This window comes from Strongylocentrotus purpuratus, unplaced genomic scaffold (genome assembly GCF_000002235.5).
Source record: "Strongylocentrotus purpuratus isolate Spur 01 unplaced genomic scaffold, Spur_5.0 spur5_contig_859, whole genome shotgun sequence".
Lineage (NCBI taxonomy): Eukaryota > Metazoa > Echinodermata > Echinoidea > Camarodonta > Strongylocentrotidae > Strongylocentrotus > Strongylocentrotus purpuratus.
The window spans coordinates 564,008-579,897 of NW_022145567.1; the positions used below are offsets into that span (position 1 = coordinate 564,008).

The window sequence follows — 15,890 nt, forward strand, 5'->3', positions numbered from 1 at the left end:
CTACTTTAAGTTTATGTGTGCTATGTAAGTCAATAATTCGGGCCTACTTTCAAAATACGAGTTAGGGAAATAATCGAGGGGGAAATACAAAAAGTAAAAGTCGGAAACTCATTTTTAAATGATTAGTTCGTCTTTAATCAATAGGCTTTTCAAGTAGAAATACATTTAACTCTACAATAAAAACATTGATATACCTAGCGCTATTATCACATTTACACCTTTTCATATTTTTTTCATCTCCTTTTTTTTCTTTCTTTTAGGAGCGGTGCCAATGTAATACATGTGCACAGAGAGTTTTTATCTCAAAATATCTTAACTAGGTGTTGTGGCGTGCGCCTGTAATCCAGCTAAAAGTGGAAGTTACAAACTGAATCAGCCGAGGACGCAGGTTCGAAAATGAGTCACGTCTTTCGGATAGTGACGTTTAAAGGTTGGTCCCCAGACGTAAATAATCATATCTGATTGATACACGTCTGCAAAAATCCAATACACACAAACACACACACACACACCATCACACACACACACACATGATACCATTCCCCATAATTCTCTACGGTGACTTATTTTTTTTAAACAAATTGATATTAGTGATTAATTAAAGCCTGGTATTATTATGAAAACTCTGACAATTTATGTATACATGAACAGTACAACATGATCATAAATTAGACATAGTTGGTATTGTTTTTTCATTCCCTAAGGTTTTGTGGTTGACTCTTTGAAATATAATTTCATTTTTATCTCATATTTTATTGAAGTTCAATGTCATGTTATTTATTCAAAACCAATAAAGAGAGCCAATGTTTAAATATTGATCTATTGATAGGCTAGATGTCATACTAAGTATATAGTCAGAGTTATCATTTGGTATATGACTGGGCCTTTGCCTTCTATAAAAATCAACTCGCTTCGCATTACAAGAATCACAAACCTTACAAATACAGCTAAAGATAGAACAAATATAAAACCGAGAACAGATAAAAGATAAAAAAACAGGAAATATCCCATTAACAGAGCTTTGAAAGTCAGTTTCGCTTTCTGTTTACTAATAATGAATTCACTTATACTAATGAACATTACACAGACCGATTTATAAGAACATACCAAAGATAACGAGCAGCATGAAATGAGACATCACAATCTATCAAAAGCACTATAAGTAAAAATCAACTATGAATGATTAGATCATTTTCACAGAGGAGGCATAATTATGGATCACTCATCGTCCTTTCATCTTCAAAAGAAACTTTTCAATTTAATGAATTTGGCAACTTCATACGATGTTTTTAGTTAGATTCTAAGTTGAACTATTCGATTGCAAGTTATAAATCTGTCTTTGCATGAGAGATATTCTTTTATAATTATAAAACTGAAGTCGCATCTAACTACAAATGTGGAGTACCCTCATACTCTATGTATTTGTTTACCAACAAAGTTGAAAGAGCCAATATTCTGTAGTCGATAGATTACGGAAAACCATCAGAACATTTAAGAAAAATACAAGCGAATAAACTTTCGGACTTAATGAGCTACCGTATATGTGTTATGTACATGCTTATAGTACCAGATAACAATTACTATACGATGAAGGTTACAAGTTTATACAAATTAATGTAAAATTTACAGACGAAAATTCATAAATCCAACAATTTATGACACAGTAAGATTGGAAAATGGCGGAATAAAAGATTATATACATCACTTTTTACAATTACCTAGAAGATACAATTTGTTCTTCTTCAAATACTAGACTATTAAACTACCATAGTATTCAATGTTGCCTATCAATATTGTCTATGCAATACAGCAGTAAGAGAAATAACCACGGTTATCCCCTTCACACATTATTGATGCTAGTACAAGATTTCCTGACGTTGTTAATAATCATAGTCATTCAAATTCATCAATTTTAAATTTCTCAAAGTCTTTAAAATAAAAAAAAACTGTTTCTCCTCTTCAACAATACCAGAAAATTCTACCCCTCAGATAAACGTTTACTGGATATAAGTTACAACATATTTCCGATTAATACCCAAATTCATATGGCACTTTTTGAGCAGCATTGTATGAAATTATAACGCATATATACAAAATTACCCTTATCATCAATATGTATACATTATATACGCAGCAGCTTTTAAAAAGAAACAATATTCACAGGTTTGTTTTGTAAGGAGACGTTATGATCTCATTCAAGATAAAATGGGAGGGTAAAACTATGAGAAGATATCTAAAGAAATGAAAAAAATATATATTTACATATAAATTATTCACTGTTCCAACCGACACTGTCAATTTCAACTCCGTAGAATCATTCATCATAAGCTCATTTTAAGCTAATTCATGTTACTACGTCTCATTACGTCGATTTACAGTGACTCATCGTATATGGATTACACCAGGCACACCAGAAGAAGACGTGATGGCTCAGTGGTAGAGCAGTGGTATCGTAACCGGAAGGTCGCAGGTTCGATACAAAGTCGATGCGCAAGTGCCCTTAGGTAAGGTATTAATCCTTATTACTAAGTCCCTTAGAAAGGACTTAAAGAGATCTTGGTGTTATTGTTGATGACTCATTAGAATTGAGGGAGCACATCGGCCGAAAGGTGTGTCAGGCAGCTAGCTTTGGTGTTTATAGGATTGGGAAAATCCGGAAATACCTTGATCGCAGCTCTACTGAACGACTCGTTAATGCTCTGGTAACTTCCCATTTGGACTATGGTAATAGTTTATTAATCAACCGTACCTGCTTGTCATCTGGCCCCACTTCAGCACATACAGAACACCGCTGCACGTCTCATCACTCGCACTAGAAAGCACGATCACATCACTCCAGTCATCCGCACCCTACATTGGCTCTTTATCCCTCAACGTATCCAATTCAAGATCCTTCTCCTCACGTTCAACATCATCCATCATCGCGCACCATCATACCTGATTGAACTGATCTCACCCAAACAGACTACCGGCATGAACCTTAGCTCATCATCCAGACCCCAGCTCGCACTTGTTCCTCGCACCCACAACCGCTAGGGTGACAGGGCCTTCTCAGTCTGTGCCCCCACTATTTGGAACAGTCTCCCCGCCCATATCCAGGACTCACCCGCCATTGACATTTTTTAAAAGAATCTAAAACCTCATCTATTCCAAAAACAACCCAAATAACTATAAAATAAGGTTGAAATAGTATTACAATGCCTACATTATGTCTTATTTAATTGTTGCTATTATTAATATAATGGAATTTACATGTTTTGTTAATTTTTGTTAATTTATTTTTATTTGTTATCTTTTTTAGTAATGTTAGTAAATGTTTGATCCTCTTAGTAATTTAGGTAATGCTAATCTGTTAAGTTATGTCAGTAGTATTCGATCTTTTTGGTAATTTAAGTAATGTTAATTTGTTAGTTATGTTAGTGATATTTTGTTTTCTTGGTAATTTAAGTAATGTTAATTCCATAGCAATATCATTTTGATTTTTCTTGAAGTAATCTTGATATGTGTACAGCGCTTTAAATTGTTTATGTCACAAGCTCTATATAAATTGTTCGTATTATTATCATACATACACATGGGGTTCGGAGGCTAAACGTGCATAATCTAAAAGATAAAATATGACGGAATACAGCACTATAAAGTGACCACATGAGCAGAAAAAGCTTTATGTTAATAATAACCAAAACAAATAATTAATGGAATTTCATTATTCCCCCGTTTATTAAGAGAGTTTACAGTTTCATTATAAGGTGCTAAGCCGATTTGAAATTATTGCTAGTAAAGAAGTCCAAACTATGACATTAGATGGTGTAAATCTTGATGCAAGCCCGGTACAGTCTATGACATCCTCTTCGAGTACGATCACTCGCCCCTCCAGGGCAGGCGCTACGGGTGTCAACCTTTGGATATACTCAGCGAAGACAGCGGAATCTAAGTTACCTGGGCAAATGAGAAGAATGAAACGAAATTAAAGTAAGTATATTGGTCATATCATTATTTAAACTTGGAGTGGTGTTGAACATAAGCTGACAATAATTATTTACAGCGGTTCAACTATTTCATGTATTCTGATGAGCAGCAGCAGTCAAGTTGCACGGCTCAAAATGTTCTTTAGCGCCACCATCGTTCGAACAGAGGAGGCAAACACAACTTTCAGACCGGCGTATACGTCTATTCTCTGTTAACATGGTTAATACTACCAATAAACTCTTCCCAATCCATGAAATGAATACTTTCCTGTCATAACCATTCATGGAACATTAACAGGCAGTCAAAATCTTGTAATAGGGTCATTTGTATGAAAGCAGAAAAATAAGATATGCAGAATGGTAAAAGTTTGAAATAAATCGAACTAATAAGAAGAGAGTTATGAGTATTTGAAATAATTATGAGATCACTAGGTCTATGCAAATCTTAGATTGGCAGTTTAGTTTGGTCACTGGATTGGGAAGTAGTCGCGGATAACTCTCCCGTGTGTCGTGTGCAAACGTAACACTGATTTGTTTTCTTCTCCGAAATGCCTTCTTAATTGGAGCACCACTCAAACATATTTTTGATAGCATATTATTATAGGTCCATAAGGTCCTCTAAACAGAATATACCGTCCAGAGGAATTTATTCACAATCGAAATGTTAGTTATGTTGTGTGTTTGAACAAATGGGAAAGTTTTCCACCACTGCATCACAGAAACATTACCGATTCAGCCGATTTAAGGGCCCATTCCTACAGTGATTACAAATTTCAAAAATCAATAACTTTCTCAATTTTGTCCAATTTTATTCAAACTTTCACCAGTCTGTATACTGCTTTGGTATTTCTGCTTTCCTCTCAAGTAGTTTGCTATCAAGGTTGGATTTCTACTCTTCCAACCACTCAGCATAATTGTACTGAGCAGTCATGACCAGGATGTGGTACGACAATTATTATACAAGACCTCAATCACAACCGGCTGTTCTAAGAGTTATACAATTTCAATTTCAATTTCAATTTATACCAAGGATATTTCAAACCAAAACATTTCCCTTATATCATAATTAATGATATTTCAGTTCGGTTGGGTGTTGTTTCCATGACAACCATTTGATGCTTGTGCGACAGAACAACGCATATAATTATATGTATGTACAGTTGACAACCAAATTATTCCTACCCTTACCAAGTTTTGTAATGTTTTAAGTATGTGTACAAAATTGATTTGTTCAGATTTTCATTTTTGAATGTGACATATAAAAGTCTATATATACAAAATATTCAACAAAGGCTCTAATTCAACAAGTCCATCAATATGACAGTGATACCTTTTCTTGCGTTCATTTATCCAGTAAATACTTCTTGTATGCTCTGTATCTTTCAAAACCCATTAGAAATATACCTACATTTCAAGGGGGGAAATGTATCATATGCAATTAAATATCGGACGATTAATCATTATCATCATTATGTCGAAACTGATTTGAGAGGGAAAATTAATCACTTCAAAGGTGATGTTGTACGTTATGGTCTAGTCCAAACCATCGTTATCTTAGGAAAGTAGCAATGTCATATCCTTGGTTTGCACAATGCAATCTCATTTTCAATTAAGAGACTGTATGCACAAACTCATATAATTATGATATGGTATGCATGTATGCCGCGGTTCATCGGGGTTACTAACCACAGCCATGCGCTTATAATACAAAATGTCACGTATACGGGGCATACTTAAAGGGGGAGTCCACCCTGGTATTAAGTTGGTTTGAATAGAAGCAGAAAAATGATAGGAAAAGGTCAGTGAACGTTTGAGCAAAAACTGATTAAAGGTATGCATTCGCTCAGGTGATACGATTACTCAAACGCAAACTGGCAACTCTGTAACGTTTCTTGCGAGCTCCCCTCCTATTTGCCTTGAATTAAAAACATTACAATATATAGATTTCCTTTAAGAACTTTTCAATCACAAATTCTCCGTAAATTATTGCAAATCTATTTTCATACAACCCCTGTATGACACAAATATATTCCGTTATCAATAATGTAAGGAAATGAAATTTAATAGAATTTTCTGTACAGAGCAAATTGAAATTTTTAATCGGATATTGCTCAAACATTCGCCATTCTGTTTATCTTTTTTCTCTGCTTTCACACAAATAACCGCATCACAAGACAGTGTGGACATCCCTTTCGAGTTTAACGGCAACTGATGTTTGATAAAGATGACACGTTTCCGTACAAAAGCGTGCATCAGCATTGATGATAGTTACTGTGATGGCAGTTTCAATGTTTATAATGTAATTTGCCATCTGAATTTCAAGAATGCTGCAACCATCAGCTGGCCGTAATGTGTTCATGTTTGACCTACAAATGTCATCCTGAGGACCACATGATGGATATACCGCAATATGATTGGATTTAAAATGTGTTGACTGGAAGCAAGTGATGGTATTCACACGATATGGATGTAGTGTTAAGGTTACGTGCCGCATATGGTATTCGGCTTGCCTTTTCAGTCGTTACACACAGCTCAGAAGAATGATTCCGCATTCATGCCGCTTTGTTCCGCATTCATACCGCCTTGTTCCCGCATTCATACCGCTTTGTTTCCGCAGCCATACCGCTTAGATTTCTTTATAGCACCCTTTGGAGACTAGCACATCAAGCTTCTCATGTGATGAGCCATAATTATGCTCCCATGACATTTAATCCGGGATTTATAATGCCAAAGGTATCGGGTCATGCACTTGGGTTTAAGTTTAGGATTAGGGTGAGGATCATGGTTTAGTGAAATGTTGGATCCACTGTTTAATTTAAGGATTCGACTACGGTGTCGAAGGAGCAACGCACTATGAATATGACGGACAAAGAAAGCGGACAAAATATACAGTTCCTCAGGTAGACTAAGGAACATTCCTTCACTGATATTATGTAAAAAAAAAAAATGTGTAGAGCAGGTGTCACATGCATATTCCCCTGTTCTACACATTTTTACATAATAGCAGTGAAGGGATGTTCCTTTGTCTACCACATTAATTGTTAAGGGTAGAATGAGGAACTGTATATTTTGTCCTCTTACGTTGTCCGTCATATTCATGGTGGCATTACGGTTTATTAGTACGCCTTTAATGTCAAAGCTACATATAATGGTCAAGACCAAAAGGGGAGAAATCCGCCTTTAAATATTTCAAATACCTGTCACGTGATTCATTTTGTTGTCCCTAACGACGGTGTAACCATCCCCACCTCCAGCAAGAAAGCTGTTGGTGACGATCTTGTAAACACGCTCCACATCGAGCGGCTCGTAATGCGGTACCGTGCAGTTGGTACAGATAGCCTCGGCTGATACTACACGACTCCCTGGCTCTCTGGCCAGACTGTACGTAACTCTTAAACCTGTAATTCGATCAAAGAAAAAAACATGGGGAGATGGTAAAATGGTGAATGTTACACATAACTGCCTGCGTTTCACTCATCATCACATGTTTGCCACCCGTGTGTATCACAGCATAATCTACACTGTTGGTCATAATGGTGGAATATTTATTTTTACCCCAGTTTAGGGAAGGATTTAATTTTTTGTAAAATTTCTAATAGATCTAGATAATGGCATACATTCTCAGATTTTATTGAATATTAATTTGCGAGTGTTTATTTTGCGTGACTGCTAAATCATATGTGTGCTGCTATGCTAATCAGCTAGAGAACCTACGTCCTTAAATCATAATTGACAGTAATGAGGATTAAAGCCTCACAAAAGGGCACTAATATAGCTGATTGACACGATTTTTATCCTGGGGCCTCACAGTAACGAGGCCATTGCTTAGCCCCTGAATCATGACTGTACGCAGTGTTTGCTAGGGTACGCGGCCCCTTCCACAAATCCCCCAAAACGAAGAAAATGCAATAAATTGTCAAAAATACATTGCATTTTCCCCCGGCCCCAAACAGGAAAAATTACTCTGTAGGGCCATGCATTATGGTTCAAGGCATGGCCCTACAGAGGAATTTTTCCTGTTGGGGGCCGGGGGGAAATGCAATGAATTTTTGACAATTCATTGCATTTTCTTCGTTTTGGGGGATTTGTGGAAGGGGCCGCGTACCCTAGCAAACACTGCGTACAGTCATGATTCAGGGGCTAAGCAATGGCCTCGTTACTGTGAGGCCCCAGCATAAAAATCGTGTCGATCAGCTATATATTAGTGCCCTTTTGTGAGGCATTAATCCTCATTACTGTCAATTATGACTTAAGGACGTAGGTCCCTTATCTGATTAGCATAGTAGCACACATATGATTAAGCAGTCACGCAAAACAAACACTCGCAAATCAATATTCAATAAAATCTGAGAATGTATGCCATTATCTAGATCTATTAGAAATAAATAATTTTTAAAAATCCTTCCCTAAACTGGGGGGAAAATAAATATTCCACCATTATGACCAACAGTGTATTTGAAATACAACGAGAAATTACTGCATCTGTTTTACCCTAGGCACATGGATGAAGCAAAACCAAGACCGTCAAACATTAAACTCAAATGATCGAGTTATAGGTCGGTTCGTTGGTGTGACTTGGTTATCAGCTGACATGCACGGGAAGTAGAATTACGAAATCCAAATTTAACCTAATAGGCCATTTTCGTAGTGTAAACAAATTTATGCATATGCCCTTGTGAAGCGCCTCGATAGGAATTATTTTATTCACCTGTTACGAACAATGTATCTCAGTAGTCCGAATAAATGTATCTAAATAGTCCGAATAAATGTATCTAAATAGTCAGAATAAATGTATCTAAATAGTCAGAATTCAAATTACAGACTTGCGCTACCGAAGAACACGTAATATATCCAATTTTACCTATGACTATTGAGGTACAATTATTCGTAACAGATGAATCAATTAATTCGTTATAAATTTGATTACATTACGAAAATGAAGAAAAAGATGTAGGCAAAAAACATATTACTACGAGCAGTAATTACTAGTCCATAAATCATATGAATCATAGGCCTATCAAACCTTCATGAGGCCTTTAAGGTGCTAGAAGGTTTAACCTCATTCAACTTACACGTCGACGTGGCTTTCAACAGACTTCTCCATTATCCCGCATGCACATATTCAATGTATTCAATTTCTTTTTATACAAAGCAATACTGATTGATGTATTCAGGATTGAATTACGGAAAGCACCCCCTCCCCCACCCCCAACAAAAAAGAGGGCATAAAGTCAAATTAGACCATAACTGAGAAAGTACGATGGGATTGGCTCTATAACAAATATCTTCATGAAAGTACCCCCCCCCCCCTCCCCCCCCCCCCACCCTCCCGTTCATCCCCACCGAGTATTCAGAATTGGATAAATGAAAGAAGACGAAATGTAAGACGAAAATGGGTTTTACAAAAAAAGAGTTAAATGTGACCATGATTGAGGGCGTCAGCAAGATTTGAGAAAAAAACATTCTGATATACATGGTGCCCCCCCCCCCCCTCATTTCTTTCCATAGGTCCATAATATGATAATAATGGTACATCTTTAGGTCATCGCAGCATAATTCTTATTCATATTTGGATCTGTGGGGAAATCATCATGTCCTTATTCCAAAATATAATTGGCATGAAAGACGTTTAGGACAAAGCTGCGTCGGAACAATGTGTATCGCCGGCTGGGAATATGGTGGTGCTAGAACTTAGGGGTGTTGAAACTAATGAGTGTCGAAACATAGAAGTGTCGAGATAATTATACGGCTTTTTAAACAAAGAGGTATCAAAGGCTGGAATATAATTGAGGTTTGGAACATGCGAGTGGAACATGGCTGTTGCAACAATATGATGTCAGAGTATAAGAAGCTTTCAAACATCGGGGTTTAATAACAAGAATGGTATAGACGAAGGCGTGGGTGGAGTGCATAACTAAAATTTTAAAAAATAACATCCAACCCTCACCAACAAATATAGCCCACGAGACCGACAGCCTCCCAGACGACAGTCCACGGAACTGACACGCCATGAGACCGACATTGTCAGTTTCGCGACACCTTCTGAAAAGTTATCAGACTAAATGTATTTGGTTCAGGATAGCGATGGCCCAAAAGACCAATGTGTCGGTCTCGCAGGCCTCTAACGACTTCTCTGAGGGTTCACTGTACCTACGTACTGTGCTCTCATGGGCTGTTAATTCGCCTACTTGGAAACCCCGGTTCTGAAAAGACGTTCACGCATTACCGGTAAAAACACTCCTTCAACTGACCTGCAACTTGAAGAAATCTTCCATCCAGCGTGTCCAAGTCGAACATAATGACAGCATTCTCCAAGGCTTCTAAGAGATGAATACCACGTAGCTCTAAAACATCAACCGTGTTGCCGAATGGAAGAACATTAGCGATGTCACCGATCGTGATGTCTCCTGCGGTAATAAAGGATAATGTGATCATGAAACATTTATCGAAATAATCATTCAAAGTAAATTTAAGTCGATCGCCAAAAACTTTCGAGAAATAAAACCCCAAACAATTTAAATTTATAATTGTATATACCATAGAAATCATGTTCTGATTTCACAATGCGTCCTTGTTGTGCTTGCACTTAGGCTTGCACCCTCCCCCTACCCCGCCCCCCCCCCCTCCCTTTTAATTCGATAACTTGTCTGTTTGTTTTTTTTCCACGCCGCCTCATTATTTATACCTTAACAAAGCTGTAGAACCAGCAGGTCCGTAGGTCCCAGACTAACTCTTACCCTGACTAATCGAAGCCCTGATCGAGCCAGCGTTCATCAGCGCAATCCCGACATCGTTCCATCGCAGTTCATCTGGGTTCTTGTTGTTCTGACTGACCATAGCGTCTGAGACCAGGTTGCCTAGGTTACATTCACGAGCTCGACACATCGTACGTTCTCCTTCTAGGAAGGCATGGGATATCCCAACGAACATCACCGAGGAGTTCCGAACGACCCCGGCCCATTCCTCTATCTCATCGAGTATCGCTTGATCTATATTTGGAAGCAAAAGGTGAAAGAAAATAATCGCAATCAACCGTCATTCTTGCCAATACATAGTATCTTAAAGGCCAAGTCCCCTGCAAAAAAAAAGTTACTCATAATAGAAGCAGAAAATCAGACAAACCAATCGGATAATTAATAAGAAAGTTATGAATTTTTAATGACATACAAAACTTTGAAAATCACAAGGACATATTAGCAACTTACTCATGAGTCAATATGTCATTGCCTCACTATCCACTAATTGTTTTCTTTATATTGATAATACAAATTTCCCTTTTCCCCCCTAAGAATATTATTCTTCACACCAGCATCCAAGTTATATTGATAGTAATATGTTTTCTGTGTGGATGCACTAACATAGAGGATTTTCTTCAGTTAGATTATGAAAGATGTGAATTTTGATAAACTATTTATTTCAGAATCAATAATTATGAATATACAATATTCAGAAACAGTATCAATTCTTCAAAGTTTATAAGAGATTTTGTGAAAATTAATTTCATGCACATAATATGATACAAATCATATAGCTTGGGCAAAGGCATGGGGAAATCAAGTTTTGGGGGATAAAAGTGTAAATTAATGAGATAAAAATGTATAAGGAAATTGTTAAATAGTAAAGCAATGACGTCACAATCTGATAACCAAATTGGCAATTTGCGTAGTGATTTTCAATGTTACATACTTGTTCACACTTTTTCAAAAATTCATTACTTCCTTATTAGTTATCTGATTTTACTCAAACTTGTTTTGATTGGTTTGTGCTTTTCTGCGTCTATTTAAAGGAAGTTTTTGTAGTGGACTTGGCCTTTAAGACATTAAGATTATTAACTTTATAGATGATATACTTTGGAACAGATAAGTTTTAATGCATACTATGACACTGTGCTGATGTACATGTAACAAGAAAGTCCAGGAATGTTAATTGATTAGATATAAATGTACTTCAGATGAGCAATTTCTTTCATGCTGAGACCTGCCTTCCATCATGCTCAATGATTTACGAGGGGTCATTTATATAAATACGTATATCCAACAAAAATGAGTAATATCCGAGACACTGTTACAGACACGTTGCCCTGAATTATGCATCCACTAAGTCAAATCTCTTCTCGATTCCAATTTAGTAGGTTAAGCAACTCTTATCAAACAGGGGCGTAATTGCACTCAATTTGACAGGTGAATCGGATCATATTTGCTAGAGAGTTTGCTGATAATTTTCCAAGAGGCCCCTCCCCAAAGTCCTGAATTCACTTGACTTTGATAGTTTAAAAGCTATAATTGCCATATAGTCATCTCCTATCACCCCCCCCCCCCCTCCCCCCTGGTAAAGGCCGGACTCACTTTGCATTTAAGACCACTGTGTCTTTGCTGTTTACATTAGTTTATGCAACATTATTATTTTTCAATGTGTTCTACTAATCATAAATGCTGTAATAATTTGCGCTGACCATTTGAATATCCATCTCATATCATGATGATAAAGCCGGTTTCTGTCTTTAACACGGCAAAGCACTTTCTTACAAGGAAATTAGAGAAAAATACGTATTTCTGCTTTCAACTTCCTGACAAACACCCCATCAAATGATTGACATCAAAGACTCTCAAAATTGCGCTGAATCACAAGTGCACCGAGTGACGAATACAAGGCGTGAAAATTCCATTTAAACTTCAACTTCAAATAAATGATTTCATTTTGTCATTCAAAATTCTTTCACGCCCTATGCATACTCGGCATGATATTTTGTTTCACGTTCCCAAGCTTTTAGCTTAAAATCATATTGCTCTTCTCACCTCATAACAGTGAAAACAAACCTTCTGGTGATTATCTTCAAACGCTCTGCTTTTGAAAGTTAAAAAAAGTTCCAAATAAATATGTTCAATTTGCCATGTATACATGTATATTCACGATCCTGTCCATGAGATTGTTATTGTGATGATGATGATTAAGGAAAATAATCACGAATGCTGTGGTAAAAAAAATTGTAAAAATTGAAAAACAGACGTTTAAATCAATCTTTAAAAAAGGATTGCCGATGATATAAATGTATCATTTTACATTTGCTTTACTCTTGGCTTAACGGTTATTCACTTAATTGTATTTCATACTTCCTCTTCCCTAATATAGCCTGATATTAAGAGTACATAATAAGAACAAGAACATTTATTTCATTAAGTTATCATGGTTATCAAACATGATCGTGACTAAGAAAAAACTCAAGCAGGCTCGAACGTGTCGACAGTAATGTAATTCTATAATCTTACATTTCAGTATTTCATAAACATGTTGTACCTCGACAAACACTTCTTTTTCAAAAAGTTTTGTAAGCAGCTCGGCGCGAATTGTTTTCTTCACTTCACGGTACACATCATACCCAAGACATTTTTTGTTAGGCTACCTGAATAAATATTGAAGCTTCTATAGTCATTTTCATAGTTTGCTGAACTTTGAAATAACAAATATTAAACCATTCTTGTGTCGCATTGTCTTTTTGTTTGACAAAACGAGTTTGACAGACATGTATTGTGATGGGATGTATATCGAGAAAACAAGAGCAAAATGCGTGGTAGCTAAACGGGGGCGGCAATGATTAGGCAAACATTAATCGTGTGATATCACACACATCTCGGCATATAGTCTCTTTAACTTAACACATACATTTCGATGGCAAGATGGTTTACGTCGGATCAACTGATTCATAGTTATATAAATCAAATTGTTTGTCGCTTCCTTTCACTTTCCTTTATACTGGCTTTTTTTGCAGTGTCTGGTGGGTAGGTGCGTGATAACAAGTTTTTCGTTTTTAGTTATTGTTTCAAAGAAAAGAAAAAAATGCAATTTTGTGCCAAATCTTAACAAGTGACGCATCGAGGAGTCAAGACGTTTGAAGAGGAACCAGCATTATAAAGGTGAAGGAGGGGGGGGGCGTGGATCTCATGCGCTGATTGAAAATCAAGTTATCAAGGGGACTAATTAGGGAGAAGGGTAGGAGCGGTCGTAGCGTCTGCGTTTCACTTTCCCTTTCTCTCATTTCTCTTCTACCCCCCCCCCCCCACCCCGTCCCTCTCCAAATCGTCTTTTTCCCTTTTCCTCTCTCTCTCTCCCTCTTTTTTCTCTCTCTCTCTCTTTCTATTTCTCTCGTATTCTCTCTCACTCTTCTCTATATATGTCTATCCACTATCTATAGATAGATAGATATCTATCTATCCATCTATCTATCTATCAACTCACCTATTTGTCTTCATCTATATCTTTCTTTTTATATTTTCATTTCCCCCTTTTCTCTACAATTAGATTGGGGGTATGTGCCCCCGTACCACAGTGCCTACCCCACTAGTCCTTATCCCCTACAATCTTTTTTGTTTTGTTCAATAAAGACATATCATTCAGCAAACGTTGTATACATGTATACATACAGAGTTGACGTTTGGGGTGGAGAAGGGTCAAGATGTAGACGGATGACTCATTTCATTTCTTAAGGCATAACCTGAAGACATCGTGACATGCAATCTCAAAATATTTTGTTCACTTAATGTTTAGGTAAGGTTCTTTGTCCCATTTGCAGGCCAAAAAATGAAAAAGTCAAGCCCAATGGCAATTCGAATATCATACTAATCTAGAACTTCCTTCAAAACGAAAGGGCTTGAAAATGTCTTTTTGTTGAAAAATAACGATCATTGGTTGTCGAATCGACTTTAGGGATTGCAATCCTTTAATGAAATAGTCTGATTTCAGACCCTTGTACCGAATGGTCGTATGTTTTGTGCTGCGCAAAGATTCAATGAGTAGGTTCTTGATGTAGACCAAATGCTCATGTACCCTTTACAGCTCATTTATGTATTACCAAAGAAGTCCGTCATTCACTCAATATTATCTGACAGTGAAGTATAGCAAGTAAACGAGTTTCCTTGCATAATTATTATTGGCAAGATTGACATTCACAATTGTATAGCAAACAAGTTAAAAGAAAAAGTCCTCGGTTTTCGTAACACTACATGTTGGGGAAAACGAGTATGGTAAAAACCGGTCACTCAAAGATATTATTTTTATGAGGCACTTCTTGATCATTTTGAAGTGCGATTTTGTAGGGCTTCAATATTACACCATGCCACATACACTGATAACACGTAGGGCCGTGCATCTCAGATTTAACATTGTTAAACGATGCCTTTAAAGAACGTGAGATAGAATCGAGTTGATAAAGATGGATATGTAATTGATGATTCTGAGTGTATTACATAAATATTCAATGAATATTTCACTCAAACTGCTAGTCGATATGATACTGAATATACCTTTAATGAATTAACTGATAAAATATGTTCGTGTGTTTCTATAGCAGAGGATTTTGTTCTCAAAGAGCTTTCCAAATTATCTATTTTTAAATCTAGTGGTATTGACAATCTACATCCACGTCTTTTGAAGCTCGCTTCACCATTCATTACAAAACCACTTAAACATTTTTTTTAAAATTCAATTTCCGCTGGTTTTGTTCCTGTTAAATGGAGGAGCTCAAGGATAATGCCTATTTTTTTAGGGCGGAGACAATAAGAGGCCATCCAACTTTTGTATGATTTCGGCGGGATTTCGGTTCTTTCACATATTGTTAAGATTTTAGAAAAGGCAGTACACTCCCAATTGGACGATTATCTCAATGATAATGGTCTTCTTAGTAATAGGCAATCCGGATTCCCACCGCTTCATTCAACAGGAACGGCGCTAGTTGATGTAAACGATTTCTTACTAGGGGATAGATAGGGGTCTTACATGTATCTCCGGTGCATTATTTTTGGACCTGAAACGTGCGTCCGATTCGGTGAATCACGATATTTTCCTACAAATTAGACAAAATAATATGGTGTAAAAGGAAAAGAATTGGCCTGGTTTAAAAGTTACTTAAGTGATCGATAACAATGCGTC

General features: G+C 36.7%; 1 protein-coding gene across 1 annotated transcript in view; it reads right to left on the minus strand.

The window, feature by feature from the left end:
- Positions 1-1,005: 1,005 nt before the first annotated feature.
- Positions 1,006-15,890, minus strand: part of LOC590091 (5'-nucleotidase) — a 53,246-nt gene continuing 38,361 nt past the window's right edge. Inside the window, exons 5-8 of the mRNA XM_030998258.1 lie at positions 10,706-10,957; positions 10,220-10,375; positions 7,166-7,366; positions 1,006-3,939 (exon numbers count right to left, since the gene is read on the minus strand). Coding sequence (XP_030854118.1) covers positions 3,743-3,939; positions 7,166-7,366; positions 10,220-10,375; positions 10,706-10,957 — 806 coding nt within the window. The 3' untranslated portion in view covers positions 1,006-3,742. The remainder of the gene's footprint in view (positions 3,940-7,165; positions 7,367-10,219; positions 10,376-10,705; positions 10,958-15,890) is intronic.